We start from the raw sequence: 20,592 nt of genomic DNA on the forward strand, positions 1-20,592 counted from the left end.
CATTTCCTTTCTCAGGTCTGCTACCATCACTTTTATATCTCCCTGGACAGAGGCTATATCTTTGCAAATCTCTGCCAGCCACATTTGCATGTCTTTTTTGTAATTCCCTTCTCCTACTCACATCTTCCCATACCTCTCCTCATGTTCTGAGTCTGAACCGTAGTGTTTAGGCTGCTGTGCTGCCACACTACTGCTGGTGCTCTTCCCTCCTTCACATTAACATCATAACTTGACTAAAAACTTTCCAATCTCTTGCACAGACATAGCTATAACTCCACACTGCTAATTTCACTTTTGGCACCTACTACTACTACTTAACATTTCTAGAGCGCTACTAGGGTTACGCAGCACTGTACAGTTTAACAATGAAGGACAGTCCCTGCTCAAAGCAGCTTACAATCTAAAGGATGAAATGTCAAGTTAGGGCAGTCTAGGTTTCCTGAATAGAGGTATGGTGGTTAGGTGCTGAAGGCGACATTGAAGAGATGGGCTTTGAGTAAGAATTTGAAGATGGGCAGGGAGGGGGCCTGGCGAATGGTCTCAGGGAGTTTATTCCAAGCATGGGGTGAGGCAAGGCAGAAAGGGCGGAGCCTGGAGTTGGCGGTGGTGGAGAAGGGTACTGACAGGAGGGATTTGTCTTGAGAGCAGAGGTCACTTTTGGCACCCTCACGGGAGCTCTTATTGATGGGTAGAGTTTATTGTAATCATGTTCCTTCCAGAGAACTTTCACAGAACAGCAATGCCACTTCCTCCTGGGATGGGGAGGGGTGGGGGGAGTTTCCAAGGGTACTTTGTGGGAGCAGCTTGAAGTGGGCAGAGTAGAGAACAGGGAGAGGCAGGCTGAAGAGAATAAGTCCCTAACTGCTGTATTTAATGTAGTTTCTATGCTGCAAAATCTGAAACCGATTTTCTCCAACAAATGCAATGGCCAGTTTATTTTATTATTTTTGTTGGGGGGGAGGGGGGCTTATTTCTCTGAAACACCCAACCTCATATGTTTCATTTTCAAACCTGATGTCTTTTCACTGTTTTTCCACCTCATGCCAAGTTTTATCCTATTACATTACATTTCCAGAGTTATGTTGCTCCCAGATGATAGAATAAAAAGGTATACAACCAAACTGTACTTTAACATTTTAAGCATAGTATTCTTTAAAAAGCTGCTACTTTTTAACTGTACTTCATAGAAAGAGGTACCTCCAAGTTCTCACTAAAAATAAGCTATTAAAACACACAAACTATTTTTTTTAAAGCATTTACTGTAGAGTTAATCAGATTCAGCATTTTTATACCACGTTCCTAAACAAAGTTCTTATGAGCAATGGGAAATTTCTAAATCAGTTGTGTATAAAATGGGAAATGTAACAAAGCAAATAAATTACCTTTATTACAGATCTGTTTTAAAAAATGCTATTTTACAACATTTAATAGAAAAAAAATCAAAATGACATTTTTCTTTTTATACATCTGTTTGGACATGAAACGTTGGAAGCATCATAGGTTAATTATATATGAAAGATACATACATATTATGCTAATACAAAGGAAACATTTAGAGTCCTGCTTACTAACCCATGTTGTAGGCACACTAGCATTTTTAGCGTGCGCTGCTAGAGACACCCATATATTCCTATGGGTGTCTCTAGTGCACCTTAGTATACAGGGCCCTTAATTTGATTCTAATTTTATATTATACTAGCTGTGCTGTAAACCAAAATGAATCCTAATGACATAAATACAGAGGGTAGCAACTACTTGGTCACCTGCAGATCTGCTCATTTTCTGAAAGAAACTGCACATGGGTCTAGCAGTGACACGTTAACTATAAACTTTGAACCTGCTTTACAACATATGCAAAGTATACATAAGCATTTTAAAACTAAAATTATTTTTCCTCCCCTGTCATCACCCTACCCCCAACTCTCTTTTCCTTCTGGCTAAATCAAAACATGGTGTTTCACTGCATGTATACTTTTAAATCTGGATAATTTTTTCCCTTATAACTGCTTTGTTAACAGGTTTACAGATTGACCTCGTGACCTATTTTAAAGCATTAATTCATTTTCAGTCCTTGTCTTATACAGTGTAATCTTGTATAGAGAAACAATAATGGGCTATGCCACTGCAATGAAAAATAAGTGTGTGGGGGGGGGGGGGGGGGGGGGGGGGGGGAAGGGGCTTGTTTCAAAAGAATGGAAGCTTGCCAAACTGAAAAAATGCTAATACTAACATTAAACACAAAGACACACAGCCTTGAATAATTTTCTCTGAACCTTTTGCATACCACATATGTAAGAGACACCACTTGTGGTACTAATCAACCAAAATGAAACAGGTTGTAGATAGTTAGTTATTTATACGTGTAAGGTTAACTTGAGAAATAGAAATCTTCTTCTTCATCAGATGGGATTGGTTCTTCTGCGCTGAACAAGTTCCCCACAACTACAGCATCACTGACTCCTGAAACAGATATTAAATGCTAATATAAAACAGAGTCAGAAAGACTTGAAATGAAATTCAAATAAAAGTGCACAACTAATTAAGATAATATCATGCTTCACTTTATTATATTGAAAATGGCAAAAAGTCTATCACAATGGTTGGCTGGAACTGCTTTAGAATTATTTCACTCATTTCTATCTGGCAGATCTCTAATGTAAAATTTAATGGTAGATAACATGCATGGGTAGGCTGGAGAGGCCGTATGGTCGTCATCTGCCTTACTTTTTCTATGGCTTACATTGTTAGTTGAACAGATATGTTCAATCAAAGGTTAATAATTTCTCAGCATCTTGATTGATTGTATGGGATGGACATCTTCAGAGACATTACCATAAGGAGGCTATCAAAATGCTTGATAGCTATTGAAAATTGAGCAAAATTACATAAATTAAGGCTGCCCCCACTATGGGTAAGAAAACCAGTCATTCAAAATCCTAATTTTTTTTTTTTAGTTCAATCAGTTTTTTATTGATTTTATAACATTGTAAATTTAGTACCAATGACAATAACAGTTAACAGAAAGGTCAATGTACTCTGACTATATATATACATATATGTATATTCGTATGAAGTATGCATGCATATCAGATGTTATAGTATTAATGCCAATGTTTGTAAAGTACCTGTACATTAATTACTTAGCTGGATGAATATTTAATCAAATCAAAATCCTAATTTTAAAATCATTTAAAATCATACATGACTGAACTTATCGACTTACCAACTAGAAACATCATCGAATCATCAAGAACGTTTCTAAACCTGCATTACCCAAACTGTAAAGCACTAAAATACAAATCAACATATGCATCCAGCTTTTCCTACATTTGCACCCAGCTCTGGAACGCTTTACCTAGAAACATTAGAACTGCGAACACCCATCTAAAATTTCGAAAAGACCTCAAGACTCACCTCTTCTGGAAAGTCTACCCAGCAGACCCGAACTAATTCATGATCAATGCATCACATCTTTCGATCAGAGAAATGAACAATACCCCTTCCACATAATCCTATTACTTCAAACTGTACGAATTTTACCACTCCAGTTATAATTAAGTGTATTTCTACCCTTATCCCACTCTGTATTGCTTACTAGAAGCTGTAGTCCCATCCCTGGAAACTTATCAACCTCATTGGGATTACTTCTCTCTATATGCTACTATATATTCGTCCCAGAGTTGTATGCTCTTTTCCGGAACCTTATCAGCTTCCTTGCACCTACTGTTACTCTATTTTCCACTCTGTATATATTCCCAGAGTTGGTACTCTCCTCTCCGGAACCTGTAAGCCACGATAAAAATGTAATAAATAAATAAATAAATTTTGGCAACTATGAATGTCTGCTAAATGTATAAATCTATAATACGATGTTGGGGAAATCTAGATCAACTCTCTGGGACAGAAACTTAACACTAAACTCCTTTATCACAAATTCCAACATTTTAGTTGCAAGCTTAAATGGGAATAGTTTCTCCACAGAAATATTGCTAACAATTTTATAATTAATATACTACCACTTATACTGCCATTTGCATAATGTTATCCAAAGTACATTCTTCAAACCTTAACATGTATCAGATCCTCTCAGGCCCAAACTACAGCCTGTACCTTCTAGGCTTACAGCTTTCCATGGTAAGCTCACAGCTTGTAGCTTTAAATAGTCCATCACAGTTAATTAACAACTTTTCTAAGTACTGTATCTTTCCAGACATTCTGTAATGTTTCCATTATAAAAGTCTTTCATTTGGCTTAGCCTAGCTTATGTGCAGTTTTATTTGCACAGCTCTGAGCCAGCCTAGTATATTGCAACATACATTCATGAACATTAATTTCTACTTGAAAAGCCCCAAGCCATGTGATGCATGACTGACCATGGAAGAACGGTAGCCTGTTAGAGGAACCCAAGGAACGCTTAAGGTCAATTATCTCCAAATACTTGACCTGCTGAACTCTGTACTTATAACCATACTTCAAAGAGCAAACAAAGGAAATCAACAACTCTGTAACATGAGAGCTACACTGTGGTCTCACGCTCAATATAAACTCTCCCTACTGCTGCACAACTGACTTTGGAAAAATGGCAGCTTAAATGCAGAACCCTATCTAATCACAGTGTCATGGCATAATTTTGAAGTCTGCCACACCGGCACCTCCCCACCTTATGATTTCCTGAGACACCATGACCTCTCCTTACCATCGGTAGCGTCTACCTTCAAGGAGAACTCAGTTCTGAAATGTTTAACAGCGCACATTTAAAACTGACTTAAACTAGCTCAAAAAGCTATCACTATGAAGTGACTCACATAGATTTGCTTAGCCCTCTTGAGCACGTTGGGCGGCAACCTACCAGATAACTTAGTGCCTAATACTATCCCCGTAATCTATAATCGATCTAGAATACTAAGAGACACCCTAATTGTAATGTCAGATACCTGCTAGACAATGCTAATATATACCGTCAGAATACTACTATGGTTACGGACCAGAACAAAATGGCTAACATTTGACAGCCTAAAAAAACCTCGCTACCTTTTGCAATTAACCAAACAACTCTCTCCTTTGGAACACAAGTCTGAACTCACTCTTATCCCAGCCATCTATATGAACGCTAGATCTGTGGGGAACAAGGCTCTCTTACTCAGGGATCTGCTAGAATCTTCAGATCTGGGCTTTCTGTTTATCTCAGAAACATGGCTTACAGAAGTTGATAGTACGATTCTGCACCACATTTACCCACCCGGTTATAGTATTCTTCATTCTTCAAAAGGAGGCAGACTTGCTCTTATCTTTAAGAGTTTTTTTCCACGTGTATTTAGTTAGTTCTGGGGTTTTCACTGAACTGTAATACATGCTTTGCAAATTCTGCGATGATTCAAAAGAGGCAAATCAAATCACCCTACTCCTCATTTAATGTCCTCTGGGAGCTTGGTCCAAGGCACAAACACTACTTGTAGAGATTACTTCCTCTGCCATGTCACAATTCTCCAGGATTATCTTCCTGGGAGACTTAAACCTACACTTGGAAAATGATACAGACATAAACGTCCACAACTGAAGAACTGCAAACCAACTACATTCTTCGAGGGTGCAACTCGTGAAAAAGGACATATGTTAGTCTTCATGATGTCCTATCCTAATAGCTTGATTCGTTCATTCAAATGGAAGCCAGTATCATGGTCTGACCATTTCCAACTGGATTTCACCACTGATATCTGCATGTCAAGCTTAACCAAACACAAGTCATCCAAACTTATCTCCACCAAAGGTAAAATCAACGAGGCCACTTTCTGGTTAGAGCTAACAGATTCCCTCACTACCACATCTCCTACACATGGTTCAGTCAAATCCTGCTTGGACACCAAGGTGAAAGCCATACTAGACAAGATTGCAACATTTACCACTAAAAAGGTCAAGACATCCAGAAATTCACTAAGCATCCTAAAAAAGGAATGGTGATGCCTTGGAAAGCAATCGAGAAAGAACAAAGATACTACTGATAAATCCAAATGGAAGTCAGCCTTCTGACGCTACAAAAGAAAGGTAGTTGACTCAAAACGCCAATACTATAGCTGTCTAATAGGTCAAGATGATTTTGAGAACAAAAACTTTTCTCCTTAGTTAAAAAAAAAAAACTAGCTTCCACTAATAAGGATGAACATTCACAGAAAACATGTCCCACTGCCCAAGACCTTGCTGATCATTTCGTCAATAAGATCCTCCAAATTAGGTCCGAACTATCTAAGGCTACTCCAATAAAGGAAAATAGCCCAACCTGTAGTTCAGCCTTAATCGCCGGAGATCCTAAAACCCAAGGACTCAAAAAACTGACCAAAACTGGGAATCTTTTCAACCACTAACAGCTGAAGATGTAAGATCAATACTTGAAATGCTCCCGAGCCATATGCTCCCTGGATCAATGCTCAAAACACCTACGGAAGCAGTAAATTGGTTACTCAATGAGCTGTTAAAAACTGGCTCTCTTCCTCCTATTATGGGCAAAATTGTTCTCACTCCACTACTGAAGGGATTGGGGCTAGACATAACATCGCCTGCAAACTGCCATCCAGTAGGAAGCATACCCTTTTCTACTAAAGCATTAGAAACCTACATTAGTAAACAACTCTCTTTTTATCTGGAAAACTTTTCTATTTTACATTGGTCACAATTTGGCTTCAGATCGTTTCACAGTACAGAAACATTACTGTTAGTCTTAACAACATATGTCAAACAACACCTATGCAAAGGTGACCAAGAGGTGCATAATCGAACGGGGATGACCATCTCTAAGGGCGGCGCCGCAAAGGGGTGGGGAAACCTGTATTATTGAAACAAGATGGGTGTCCATCTTTCCTTTCGATAATATGGTCGGGGATGCCTGAATCTCAACATTTAGGTCGACCTTAGAGATGGCCATCCCCGGTTTTCACCCATAATGGAAACCGAGGACGCCCATCTCAAAAACGACCAAATCCAAGTCATTTGTTCTTGGGAGGAGCCAGCATTCGTAGTGCACTGGTCCCACTAACTGAACGGAAAAAGCCCTTCCCTTACCAATCCCTTAGCAATTCGGAAAGGAACGGGCATGCATGAAGGAAATCGCATGCAAATGAGCTGCTCGCTGTTAGCTCATTTGCACACAATTTCCTTCCTAAGGAGGGGAAGCCAGTGCAGAGCAGCCGAGCATTATGCGTGGCTGCTCTGTGCATGCCAAAGACGGCTTCATACATGCAGACAAGCTGCATGTATAACAGCCGTCTACAACCTTAGAAAAACACAAGTCCAGGTGAAAACGTCCAAGTGCTCGTCAGGGACGTCTTTTTTTTTTTTGAGTATGGGTGAAGGACGTCCTTCGCTATACCTCCGTCCCTGTGACAATAGTTGAGGACGTCCTTCCCTGCAACCACTAGGCCACTCCTCCACTCCCTTGAAATTTGGCCGTTCCTGTGTGTGTGTGTGTGGGGGGGGGGGGGCAGTTGAGGACGTCCAAAATGTTTGAAAGAAGGACATCCATGCCTTCGTTATGCCTCCACACACACACACACACCTCCCCCCCAGGGGACTCCATACTGCCCCCCCCCCCCACAGGGACGGCCAAATTTCAAGGGAGTGGAGGAGGGGCCTAGTGGTTAGAGCACTGGTCTTGCAATCCAGAGGTCGCTAGTTCAAATCCCACTGCTGCTACTTGTGATCCAAAATCCAAACAAAGGGGGTGTCGGAGGCAAAGCAAAGGCATGGAGGTCCTTCTCACAGAAACATCCACATATTGGACATCCTAAACTGCCGTCGCCGGGAAGGACGTCCTCAACAGCTGTCGCAGGGATGGAGGCATAGCAAAGGACGTCCTTCACCCATACTCTTAAAAAAAAAAAAAAAAAAAAAAAGACAAAAGGTTTTTTTTTCGGAGTGGGAGGTGGTTAGTGACCACTGGGGGAGTCAGGGGAGGTCATTCCCTCTGGTGGTCATCTGGTCAGTTTGGGCACCTTTTTGATGCTTGGTCGTGAAAAACAATGGACCAAGTAAAGTCGGCCAAGTGCTCGTAAGGGATGCCCTTCTTTTTTCCATTATCGGCCGAGGACGCCCATGTGTTAGGCATGCCCCAGTCCCACCTTCGCTACACTGCCGACACGCCCCCGTGAACTTTGGTCGTCTCCGTGACGGAAAGCAGTTGAGGATGCCCAAAATCGTCTTTCGATTATGCCAATTTGGGCGACCTTGCGAGAAGGACGCCCATCTCCCGATATGTGTCGGAAGATGGGTGTCCTTCTCTTTCGAAAATTCACATGCAAGTAATTCTTCTCCAATTCAAAATATTGGATGCATTTGATGCGGTTGACCACACACTGCTAGTCGAACGCCTGGATCAGATAGGAATAACAGGAACTGTGCTTAAATGGTTCAGTGAATTCCTTTCAAATAAAAGCTATTCTGTCAAGCAAAACAACCCAACTACTGGTCTTCTAACTGCGGGGTCCCGCAGGGATCTCCCCTCTCACCGATCCTGTTCAACCTCTTTACGTCATCCCTTGCCTCAATACAACTGGGACTTAATGAACTACTATTATCCTAAGTGGATGACATCCTGCTTCTCTTACCAGTAACAGCATCAAACAAAGATCCAACTCAGTCTGTAGCAAATGGTATGACTGCTATTACCAGCTGAGCCCTGACCAATAAACTGAAACTGAATGCGCAAAAAACCAAGGTCCTGTGGTTCCGAAATCAGGGAGTTGAGGTCATTGTACTTGATTTCACAGTTCATTGTAAGCCGCTTTGAGGCTGCTTTAAGTGGTATAAAGCGGGGTATAAATGTTCTGAAATAAATAAATAAATATCTTTATTTAATGATCAAACCTTTACAGTCAAATCTGAAACCAGAGTATTTAGGGGTCTTGCTTGATTCTTCACTCATCTTCTCTTCCCATACTAATCAGCTATGAAAGAAAACACTATTCAAAATGAGACTGCTACATCTAGTCAGACCATTCTTCGACCAAAAAGACTTCACACTACTAGTCCAAATGTTAGTCCTACCTCACTTGGATTACTGTAACATTCTATTTCTAGGTATTAAGTGTCAATATCAGAAAAGAACTGTAAATCCTAGAGAATACAGCTGCAACACTAATATACAGATTGAATAGATATACTAGTGTTTCAACTCATCTAAACAAACTGCCCTGGCGTCCCATAGCAGACTTGGGTTCAAAGCTGCCTGTTTAGTTTTTTAAATCTTATAGGGCTTCACTTCTAACTACTGACTAAGACCGCTTCACTATATCTGGTCCAGTCTAACAGACTGAAACAACAACTAATGCTAGCATCACCATTTCAAAAGACAATTCAAAATCAAAAGACTTTCTGCTCTGTATTCCCCGCACTTGGAGTCAAAATATGGAACTTTCTATCTATTCCCATCAGAACAGAGAACAGCTACCTCAACTTCAGGAACAGGCTAAAAACCTTTCTCTTCCCATGGACTAATTCATAATAATTCATTATGACTTCTACTTCCTAGTATCATCCACTATCCTTTCCTTTAATGTTTTTAGTCTCATGCATTACACCAAGTAGAGACCATTGGTGTCATACCTCATACTAACACTATCTGCTTTTGTCTCACCTACAATGTAAACCGCACTGAACTCTGGAAAGGGGATTATTAGCTGTATACAAGAATTGAATTTATTCTAATTAGAAGATGACTTCAGCTGGGCCCTCCTGGTCAACGCTCAGCTCGCACAGCTCCTTGGCAACATTCTATGCTTACCAATACCTCCTTGAAAAAAAGTGGGTGCTATCAGTTAAGAAAGATATAATTTTTATGATTTTGAATTGGTGAAGATGATCAGTGCCACTGTTACCATCTGTGGCTAGAGCTTAACATTAAAAGACATAACTGCCAATTGCAGCAAATCATTTTCTTAGCTCAAAAAGTCATCGTTGATCTTCTAAATACAAAATGTGTACATCATTTTGTTATGTTTTTTTTTTCATGAACAGAGGTATATAAAATTCAATAAAACAAACCATAATCATATTAAATTTTAACTAACTTTTCAAAAATAATATTCTCAATGTATGGGTTAAATCAATATGGTAAAACCTGCTAAGGTCCACTCATATCGTGTCAATTCAAATTTAGACACAGAAATTAAATATGTATCATTTATCTTTTATTCAAGTCCTAGGGCACTAAAGACAGTGAAGCCGTCAATTCTTAGGGGTATGCTCACTAAGGTGCGTCAGCGTTTTTAAGGCGCCTGTAAATTTAAGGCGCGTTAAAACGCTAACGTGCCTATACATTTCTATAGGCACGTTAGTGTTTAACGCGAATAAACCATTGGGGGTGGGAGGGCAGGGGTAAAAGTAAAATAGTCTAGTTGCTAATGGGGCACATTTGTTAAAGGGGTACTGATGTTGATTGTTCATATAAGCTGCACAGGATGAAGAAGCTCTATATGGTACTTCCTGATCAATAAAGAGATTTACTCTTGAACCCCCTCTCTCATAAAATTGTATTACTGTATTTCTGGCTGGGCAGCAAGAGCTCTCATCTACTCCTCTTGCCTGTCTCTCTCTACATATAGAAAGGCTTTTTCTTTGCTTCACCAGCAGCCAGCTTAACTGGCCTCAGGTGATTAATTGCTTTGAGGCCCTACTGCTTTGTTACTACAGTTCCTAGACTGTTTGCCTCTGTGAGCTACTACTACTACTACTTATCATTTCTATAGCGCTGAGCTCGTTTTCTGACAATTAAGGACCCCAGGAACTACTACTCCCAGAGTTCCCATAAATTCACTTTCTTTCACAGCGTTGCTACAAGGAGCTCCCTTTAATGTTCAGCTTATGATAAAGAAGTGACACTGCTCAGTGTGTTATAGTAGTAATCATCGATTCAGAGTTAAACATGGAAACCCAAATTGTTAAAATCTCAAAATGCTGTTTTTCAATTGCAATGATTATGTAGGCTTCAGTCTTTCATTAAAAACATGTTTAGTGACAGTTATTCAGGCCCTTATAATACCCCGGATGGATAACTAAATTACTTTTACAATGGGTTAAAGAGTAAAAGGCATCTGCAATTAATAAAGAAGATATTGCTACCTGGTAGATTCGTGTTAATCACATAATAAAGAACCTAAAATAATTACCAGTACATTTTACAGCTCAGGTTAAAATACTATCTTTAGGTCTTGTGAGGGACAGGTCCTTTATATTTAAAGGCCTATTTCTTTTTATAATCTCACTACAGTTTTAAGATTGCTACGATGCTTTTTTTTAGTTGTTCCAACCAACAAGGAGATAAAATTAACTGGGACTCAGCAGCAGACCTTTACTTCATTGGAGTAATTCTTCCTGGAGATAAATGCTTAACACAAATTATTCACCTTTCAGATGTCAAGTGAATATCTATTTACTATAATTAACTGATGAAAGTTAGTTGTTTTGGGTTATTTGTTACACTGCTTTAGTTTTTGGTTTTCTTATTTGGGTATGGATTTTGATTTTATTATTTTTAGATTTTATATTTCAATGATGTGTAACATGATATGTTTCTATATTTTGTAATTTATATTCTTTATTGTGTTGTACCCCACCATCTGGGTTGAACTACCAAGAAAGATTAAAATCCAGAGACTGCTAAAACCAGAAAACATTATGCAAGATTAAGACAACTCACGTTTATCCAAAGTAGTAGTGGTTCTTGATTTTGGAGTAGTAAAATTTATTTCATTCTTTTAGAAACAAAACATACACAAAATAGATTATTATACTCTATGCAACAGAGAACAGGCTTGCATTATTATTTGAAAGGAAGAAACAACAGGAATATGGATTACATCCATTAATATAGTCACGGTTCATATTCTGATTCATCCATTAATGCTCCCTGTAAACTTGGGAAAGTCACTTCACCTTCCATTGCTTCAGATATACACTTAAAGCCTCATTTTCTAACATAACACATATTGTAAAATAAGCTTATTTTTATCAAAGGAGCTTATTTACTTAGAGGGGCATTTTCAATTTGATGTTTACGCATGTTGTAGAACAATGTGCATGCTCTTAGCCTCATTGGGGGAGGGCAGATTTCACATCACTAACATAGGTAAAATGCCTTTTTAAAACCATATATATTATAAATCACAACAGAGTGATCTTGCAATGCTGACAAATACAATACAATCTTATATTTTGGAATTTCATGATCCTCTTATCTGACAAAACTTTAAGCTATACAAAATCTGTTAAGAAATAAGTTTGGGTTTATTAAATCACATTCAATAGTAATTTGGAAGTATATTCAGTTCATTATCTATTAAGGATTCTAACTCATTCAAATAGAATAAAGTCATAAGTGCAAATTTCAGCAACCATTTACAAAGATGAAACAAGTAAGCTCTTTGGAGAGGAGCATGTAGGTGTGATTCTCAAAGGGAAAGTACACATGTAGGAAGTAATTTTAAAACAGAATACCTAAGAGTTCTAAAAGTTGCCTATTTCATAAAGGCAACATAGGTATCTAGCTGTCTTAAACAGGCACCCAGAACTAACCCCAATAGCAAAATGAAGACAGAGAAAGATATGGATGGGGTAGGGGGCATGGGAGAAAGAGGAAGCAGAAAAAAAGAAAAGAAGACAAAGATATGGATGAGGCGGGAGGCACAGGAGAAAGAGGAAGCAGAAAAAAAGAAAAGACAGAGAAAGATGCGGACCACGTCGGGGGGGGGGGGGGGGGCATGGGAGAAAGATGAAAGAGAGATGTTGGGGGAGGGGCAAGGAAGGATGCTGGAAATAGGGGAGGGGAGCAAAGAGAAGGGAAACAATGGTGATCATCAAAGGAGGGAAGGGAAGAGATGGTGCCTATGGAGGGGAAGGCAGGGTAAGAGAGGGGATGAGATGGTGCCCATGGAGGGGAGGGGAAGGAGAAAGTGCCCATGAAGGGGAAGGGAAAGGAGATGGTGCCCAGGGAGGGAGAGGGTTCAAAAGGGATGGGGAGGGAAGGAAGGGAGATGGTGCCTATTCGTATCATGCAATAATTCGTGCGATTCAAAAATGTAATTGCACTCAATTGTACGATTTAAACTTTTAAATCGATATACAGTCCTAAAAAACACATTCAAGGCAGCTACTTTTGGTACTTAATTGACACACATCTCTCTTTGCACAAGCTTATAGAATTGCCTTTCACTTCCTTGAAGAAATTGTGTTCTTTTAAGGAAACGGGAATCAAAGTTATTGGTTGAATGTTTAGGATCAATAACAAATGTAAACAACTAGGTGTACATACAGTGGTGTGCTGGAGCAGGCTCTCATAGGCTTGCAAGAGCCGGTTGTGAAAGTAGGGCCCTCCATGGCTAATTTAACAACTGGCTCCCAAAATGTGGGCTTGGGCCCCCTGCTGAATTCTCTTTTACTTTGCTGGTGGGGATGCTGAGCCCTGCCAGCCAAGTAAATAGACTGCTGCTGCTCCCCACTCCTTGTTTCCAGTTCTGAGCAGCAGGCTGGGACTTCTCCAGCATGTGTGAGAAGTTTCAGCATGCTGCTCAGAGCAAGACGTTGGGAGTGGTGGCAGTCCATTTATTGGCTGCCAGCAAAGGTATGCCTAGCGTGCCCGCACGAAGGGAGGGAGGAGAGCGAGGCAAGTGTTGCTCCCCCCCCCCCCCCCCCCCCCCCCCCCCCCCCCCGGCCAACCGTGGCCCTTCCAACTGTAGAGCTGGCTATGTCCGGAGAAAGAGCCTGTTGTTAAAAATTTACCAGCACACCCCTGTGTACATGCTACATTTATTTTACCCTTGGACTATGTGGGAAACCACGCAACTAAAATATTTAATTGCAACCTGGCCATGCGATTAAACCTTATAATCGATGAACAGCCCTAGTTTTTATCTTTATACAATTTGTTTGTAGGATTATTTATGTGTTTTAGAATCCTGATCCAGGCACTTTAGCCGAAACATGGTGTTGTGTCAAGTCATTTACCGATATTTTATGAATAAACCCTGTATATTACCGAATTTATCTCCCTCGTGTTTTTGGATGTGTCCTGTTAACTATACTACTCTTCTGATTACTCTTGTACCTGAAACATTTAGTCATGGTCATTTACACCAGCCACTGCCTAAACACAGACTTTTGCTATTACACACACAGTTGTGAATATAAAATTTGTGCTTAGCATACAGCATCCTAGCTCCTAAATCTGGCAACCTTCTCACAATTACTTCCGAAGGGGATAATTGTACAAAGCTTGTTCAGTGTGTAAAGAATGTTTTATGTCCAGAAAAGGGTTCTTATAAAATTATATGGCTGAATACATGCATATAAGTTATCATGCCAACAACATTTTGTGTATTTATATGAGGGCCATTCCCAGAGATAGAGAATAGGCAGCGTTGGGGGTGGATTTGTGAATATGAATATTTTATAAAGGAAACATGTACCTGCATAGAATATATGCATATATTTACACCTTCTTCAAAACAACTGTAAAAAAAGTATGTGCTAGTTCCTATTTTAAAAAAAGGCACATAGGTGTCTATAATGCCTTTATAAAATAAGCACCATTTAAACATTTCACATAGGCACTCTTTCACCCATAAAGAGAAATTTTTGGACTGTCTGCATTGGGACCTTGCAACAATATTCAAAACAAAGGTAGAGGCATACTTTTGCCCCAGAGAGCTTACAATCTAACAGGCAAAGCAAAGATACTTACCTGTAGCAGGTTACTGATAAGCTCCTACAACACACATTCAAACATGGTTGTTTAGAAGTTTTTAATTCATAATATATAAGGATAGCAATATAAATGTGCTTTTTGATTTTGATACACCACTATTGATTTCATATCCATTCATGGTTGTTTTATACATACATCTGTCTAAGGTTGCTAAGACCCATGTGATATTATTAGATCTACTCAGTGCTTTTTTGTAGAAAAAAGGTGCCGGTACTCATCATGGGCGGGGTCACCACATATGGCTCCACCCCCGTGATAGCCACACCCACATTAGCCAGCAATGGTGCATATAAACAGACATCATTGAAAATATTATACTAGTATAGGAGAGAAAAAAATAATGTGATTTTTTTCATAAATAATTTCTGTAAGCTGTTACAGCTCCAGTATACCCATTGCAAAATAAGATAGGAGATGTAAATTCTCAAATTGAACATATTCCAAACATTAAAATGAAAATAAAATGATTTTTTTCTACCTTTGTTGTCTGGTGACTTTGTTTTTCTATCCATATTGGTTCCAGTCTCTGATTCTGCTGCTCTCTATCTGTTCTTGTAACTCTGTTTCCAGGGCTTCCTTTCCATTTATTTCTTTACTTTCCTCCTTTCTTCTTCATTTCTTGCTCTACATCCATAAGTAAAAGCTGGGTCCTCCTCCGTAGAATTGACTGGAGGAGGTATAACGTGGATCCAGCTTTCGTCTATGTTATCCATCCATGTGCAGTTTTTCTCCTCTCTTCCCTTTCCCTCATCTCCATCCATGTGCATCTTCTTCTTTTTTTTCTTTCCTCCCCTCCATCCATGTCCAGCACTTCTCCTCTCCTCCATCCATATCCAGCATTTCTCTCTCTTCCCTCCCCTGTATCCATATAAAGCAATAATTCTCTCTCCCCTCTCTTTCATTCAAGTCCAGCATTTTTCCTCTCTCCCTGCCAACCCCTCCATCCATGTCCAGCAATTCTCCTCTATCTCCTGCTCTCCTATCCATCCATTTCCAGCATTTCTCCCATCTCCCCTGCCCTCCCCTCCCATTCATGTGCATTTCCTTCCTGTCTTCCCTCCCCTCCCACCCATGTCCACCATGTCTCCGTCCTCTCTCCCCTGCCCTCCCCTCCCATGTCCAGCGATTCTCCTCTATCCCGTCCTCCCCTGCCATCCATGTCCAGCGATTCTCCTCTCTCCCTTTCCCTCCCCTCTCATCCATGTCCAAAGATTCTCCTCTCTCCCCTGCCCTCCATGTCCAAAGAATCTCTCTTTGCTGACCTCCTCTCCCATCCATGTCCAGTATGTCTCCTCTGCCCCCTGCCCTCCCCTCTCATCCATGTCCAGCGATTCTCCTCTGCCCCCTGTCCTCCCCTCATCTATGTCCAGCAATTCTCCTCTCTCCTCTGCCCTCCCCTCCATGTCCAGCAATTCTCTCTTCCCTGCCCTCCACTCCATGTCCAGCATGTCTCCTCTCTCCCATCCATGTCCAGCGATTCTCCTCTCTCCCCTGCCCTCCCATCCATATCCAGCAATTCTCTCTTCCCTGCCCTCCCCTCCATGTCCAGCGATTCTCCTCTCTCCCCTACCCTCCTATCCATGTCCAGCGATTCTCTTCGCTCCCCTGCCCTCCCCTTCCATCCATGTCCAGTGAATCTCTCTTCGCTGACCTCCCCTCCATGTCCAGTATATCTCCTCTGCCCCCTGCCCTCCCCTCCCCTCTCATCCATGTCCAGCAATTTTCCTCTCTCCCCTGCCATCCATGTCCAGCAATTCTTCTCTCTCCCCTGCCCTCCCCTCCTATCCATGTCCAGCAATTCTCTCTTCCCTGCCTTCCTGCTCCCTTCCGTTCATGCACCCGTGGCTCCCCGAGTCGAAATCTTTTATTTACCCAAAGTCGCGGTGAACAGCCAGTGAAAGCAGCAGGCAGGCTCGTCTCCTCGTCACTTCCCTTCCCTCTCAGCGCGTCCCGCTCTCGTGGACAGGAAATTATATCAGAGGAAGGCGGGACACGCTGAGAGGAAAGGGAAGCGATGAGGAGACGAGCATGCTTGCCTGCTGCTTTCACTGCCGATTCGCCACGACTTCAGGTAAACAAAAGATTTGGACTCAGGGAGCACGAATGGAAGGGAGCGAGCAGGTAACATAGTAACATAGTAAATGACGGCAGAAAAAGACCTGCATGGTCCATCCAGTCTGCCCAACAAGACAAACTCATATGTGCTACTTTTTGTGTATACCCTATTTTGATTTGTACCTGTCCTCTTCAGGGCACAGACCATATAAGTCTGCCCAGCACTATCCCCGCCTCCCAACCACCAGCCCCGCCTCCCACCACTGGCTCTGGCACAGACCGTATAAGTCTGCCCAGCACTATCCTCGCCTCCCACCACCAGCTGGCTCTGCCACCCAATCTCGGCTAAGCTCCTTAGGATCCATTCCTTCTGAATAGGATTCCTTTATGTTTATCCCACGCGTGTTTGAATTCTGTTCCCGTTTTCATTTCCACCACCTCCCGCGGGAGGGCATTCCAAGCATCCACTACTCTCTCCGTGAAAAAATACTTCCTGACATTTTTCTTGAGTCTGCCCCCCTTCAATCTCATTTCATGTCCTCTCGTTCTACCGCCTTCGCACCTTCGGAAAAGGTTCGTTTGCGGATTAATACTTTTCAAATATTTGAACATCTGTATCATATCACCCCTGTTTCTCCTTTCTTCCAGAGTATACATGTTCAGGTCATCAAGTCTCTCCTCATACGTCTTGTAACGCAAATCCCATACCATTCTCGTAGCTTTTCTTTGCACCGCTTCAATTCTTTTTACATCCTTCACAAGGTACGGCCTCCAAAACTGAACACAATACTCTAGGTGGGGCCTCACCAACGACTTATACAGGGGCATCAACACCCCCTTTCTTCTGCTGGTCATACCTCTCTCTATACAGCCTAACAACCTTCTAGCTACGGCCACCGCCTTGTCACACTGTTTCGTCGCCTTCAGATCCTCAGATACTATCACCCCAAGATCCCTCTCCCCGTCCGTACCTATCAGATTCTCACCGCCTAACACATACATCTCCCAAGGGTTTCTATTCCCTAAGTGCATCACTTTGCATTTCTTTGCATTGAATTTTAATTGCCAAACTTTAGACCATTCTTCTAGCTTCCTCAGATCCTTTTTCATGTTTTCCACTCCCTCCCGGGTGTCCACTCTGTTGCAGATCTTAGTATCATCCGCAAATAGGCAAACTTTACCTTCTAACCCTTCGGCAATGTCACTCACAAATATATTGAACAGAATCGGTCCCAGCACCGATCCCTGAGGCACACCACTACTCACCTTTCCCTCCTCCGAGCGAATTCCATTCACCACCACCCTCTGGCTTCTGTCCGTCAACCAGTTCCTAATCCAGTTCACCACTTCGGGTCCTATCTTCAGCCCTTCCAGTTTATTTAAGAGCCTCCTGTGGGGAACCATGTCAAAAGCTTTGCTGAAATCTAAGTAGATTACGTCCATAGCTCGTCCCTGATTCAATTCTCCTGTCACCCAATCAAAGAACTCAATGAGATTCGTTTGGCACGATTTCCCTTTGGTAAAACCATGTTGTCTCGGATCTTGCAACTTATTGGCTTCCAGGAAATTCACTATCCTTTCCTTCAGCATCGCTTCCATTACTTTTCCAATAATCGAAGTGAGGCTTACCGGCCTGTAGTTTCCAGTTTCTTCCCTATCACCACTCTTGTGAAGAGGGACCACCTCCGCCGTTCTCCAATCCTTCGGAACCTCTCCCGTCTGCAAAGATATGTTAAACAAATCTTTAAGAGGACCCGCCAGAAACTCTCTGAGCTCCCTCAATATCCTGGGGTGGATCCCATGCGGTCCCATGGCTTTATCCACCTTTAGCTTTTCAAGCTGTTCATACACACTCTCTTCCGTGAACAGTGCTCTATCCACTTCAATCTCATTTATACTTTTTGCAGTCCATCGCGGTCCTTCTCCAGGACCTCAGGTGAGCCGGACCTCAGGAAAAAGGTGCCGGTATGCCGTACTGGCACAAAAAAAGCACTGGATTTACTAGACATACCCACTACTTCATCAACATCAAGCATTGAGATTCTGTCATATGTTCCGCATTTCAGGTGGTTTGATTTTTTACTATTACTTTACCGTTACCCACCCCTTTTAGGTATATAGAGAAGTACTTTCTGTAAATCTTTAATATGAGCACGTTAACACCTAAGTCACATGAAATTATATGTTTCATTGCATAGCATGTCACTATGGATAATACACTGACTTATTTGTTCTGCCACCACATATACTATCACACTATGGTCTCCTGTTGCCTGTTTGTGAGTATATATTCTTTTAAAAGTTTGATTGCTGTTATATTTAATGCTCTTTTAAATTAAAGTCCTCTGTTTTTATTGTTTTACTATTTTATAGGTTTAATATGATTTTAATTATTTAATACTTTTTGAGTTACTATTTATAAGTTTTGATTTATAATGATGCTGTACATTCAGTTTGGATGTTTTTATCTTGTAGTTTTTTTAACCCCTGACGCAGCCTGAGGGTGAAACGTGGCCACATTGGGTAACTGTTTTAATAAACCACTTCTCCTTTTTTATTCACTCATTTCTGTGATTTTTATGTAATTTGCTTTTATCTTGTTGATGTCTCAGCATAGGCGGTCGGTGGCCCAACTGTTTGGGTAGGCTAAAAGGGGCAGGGTCTACATCCATAATTGTCTGACAACACATAGAAAAAAAACAAGTAAAATAAAATAGTCACAATTAATACCTTGTATTAAATTTAGATATTAGATATGTATCATGTCAAAGAATAAAGTGGTTGCTCAAAGCATATACTAACCACAATCGCTCAACTGCAAAACACTATGCACAAATTTGTGCAAAAACACACTCAGAACCCTAATGTACCATAAATATTACACTGGGCAGACCCTAATACACCAATATACCACCCATATGGCAAATGCAGACTGCCAACAATATGAAACAAGGGATCACAATATCACAATTCTCATGTAGAGCCACAAAACACCCTTTTAGTGTGGATAGTGTTCATAATAAGTGGCAGATAAAGGCCGCATGACTCATCCAGTCTGCCCATCCTCTGTAACCCCTAATTCTTCCTGTTCCTAAGCGACCCACATGCTTATCCCATGCTTTTTAAAATTCTGAAACAGTCCTAGACTCCACCATCTCCACCAGGAGGCCATTCCACGCCTCAACCACCCTTTCTGTGAAATAATCCTTCCTTAGGTTACTCCTAAGCCTATTCCCTCTTAACTTTGTCATATGCCCCCTCATTCCAGAGCTCTCCTTCATTTGAAAAAGTCTCTCTTCCTGTACATAAATGCCCTTGAGATATTTAAACGTTTCTATCATGTCTCCTCTCTCCCTCCTCTCCTCCAGCGTATACATGTTGAGGTTCATAAGCCTGTCCCTATAATTTTTGCATTCAAGACCGCTTACTAATTTCATAGCCGCCCTCTGGACCAACTCCATCCTGTTTATATCTTTCCATAGGTGCGGTCTCCAGAACTGCACGCAGTACTCCAAATGGGGCCTCACTATAGACTTATACAACGGCACTATCACCTCCTTTTTCCTGCTGGGCATGCCTCTATTTATGCACCCAAGCATCTTTCTGGCTTTGACTATTTCTTTTTCTGTTTGGAAGCTTTAAGGTCATCAGACACAATCACCCCCAAGTCCCGCTCTTCCTTCGTACACTGAAGCACTTCACCCCCTATACTGTGCCGTTTCCTCGGATTTTTGCGACCCAAGTGCATGGCCCTGCATTTTTTGGGATTAAACCTTAGTTGCCAAATATCG

The 20,592-nt window shown here is 41.2% G+C and overlaps 1 protein-coding gene across 1 annotated transcript in view; it reads right to left on the reverse strand.

Moving 5' to 3' along the window:
* Positions 1-2,180: 2,180 nt before the first annotated feature.
* Positions 2,181-20,592, reverse strand: part of MIS18BP1 (MIS18 binding protein 1) — a 328,661-nt gene continuing 310,249 nt past the window's right edge. Inside the window, exons 17-18 of the mRNA XM_030214962.1 lie at positions 11,684-11,738; positions 2,181-2,460 (exon numbers count right to left, since the gene is read on the reverse strand). Of these exons, the coding sequence (XP_030070822.1) occupies positions 2,369-2,460; positions 11,684-11,738 (147 nt within the window). The 3' untranslated portion in view covers positions 2,181-2,368. The remainder of the gene's footprint in view (positions 2,461-11,683; positions 11,739-20,592) is intronic.

Source organism: Microcaecilia unicolor, chromosome 9 (assembly GCF_901765095.1).
Source record: "Microcaecilia unicolor chromosome 9, aMicUni1.1, whole genome shotgun sequence".
Taxonomy (NCBI): Eukaryota; Metazoa; Chordata; class Amphibia; order Gymnophiona; family Siphonopidae; genus Microcaecilia; species Microcaecilia unicolor.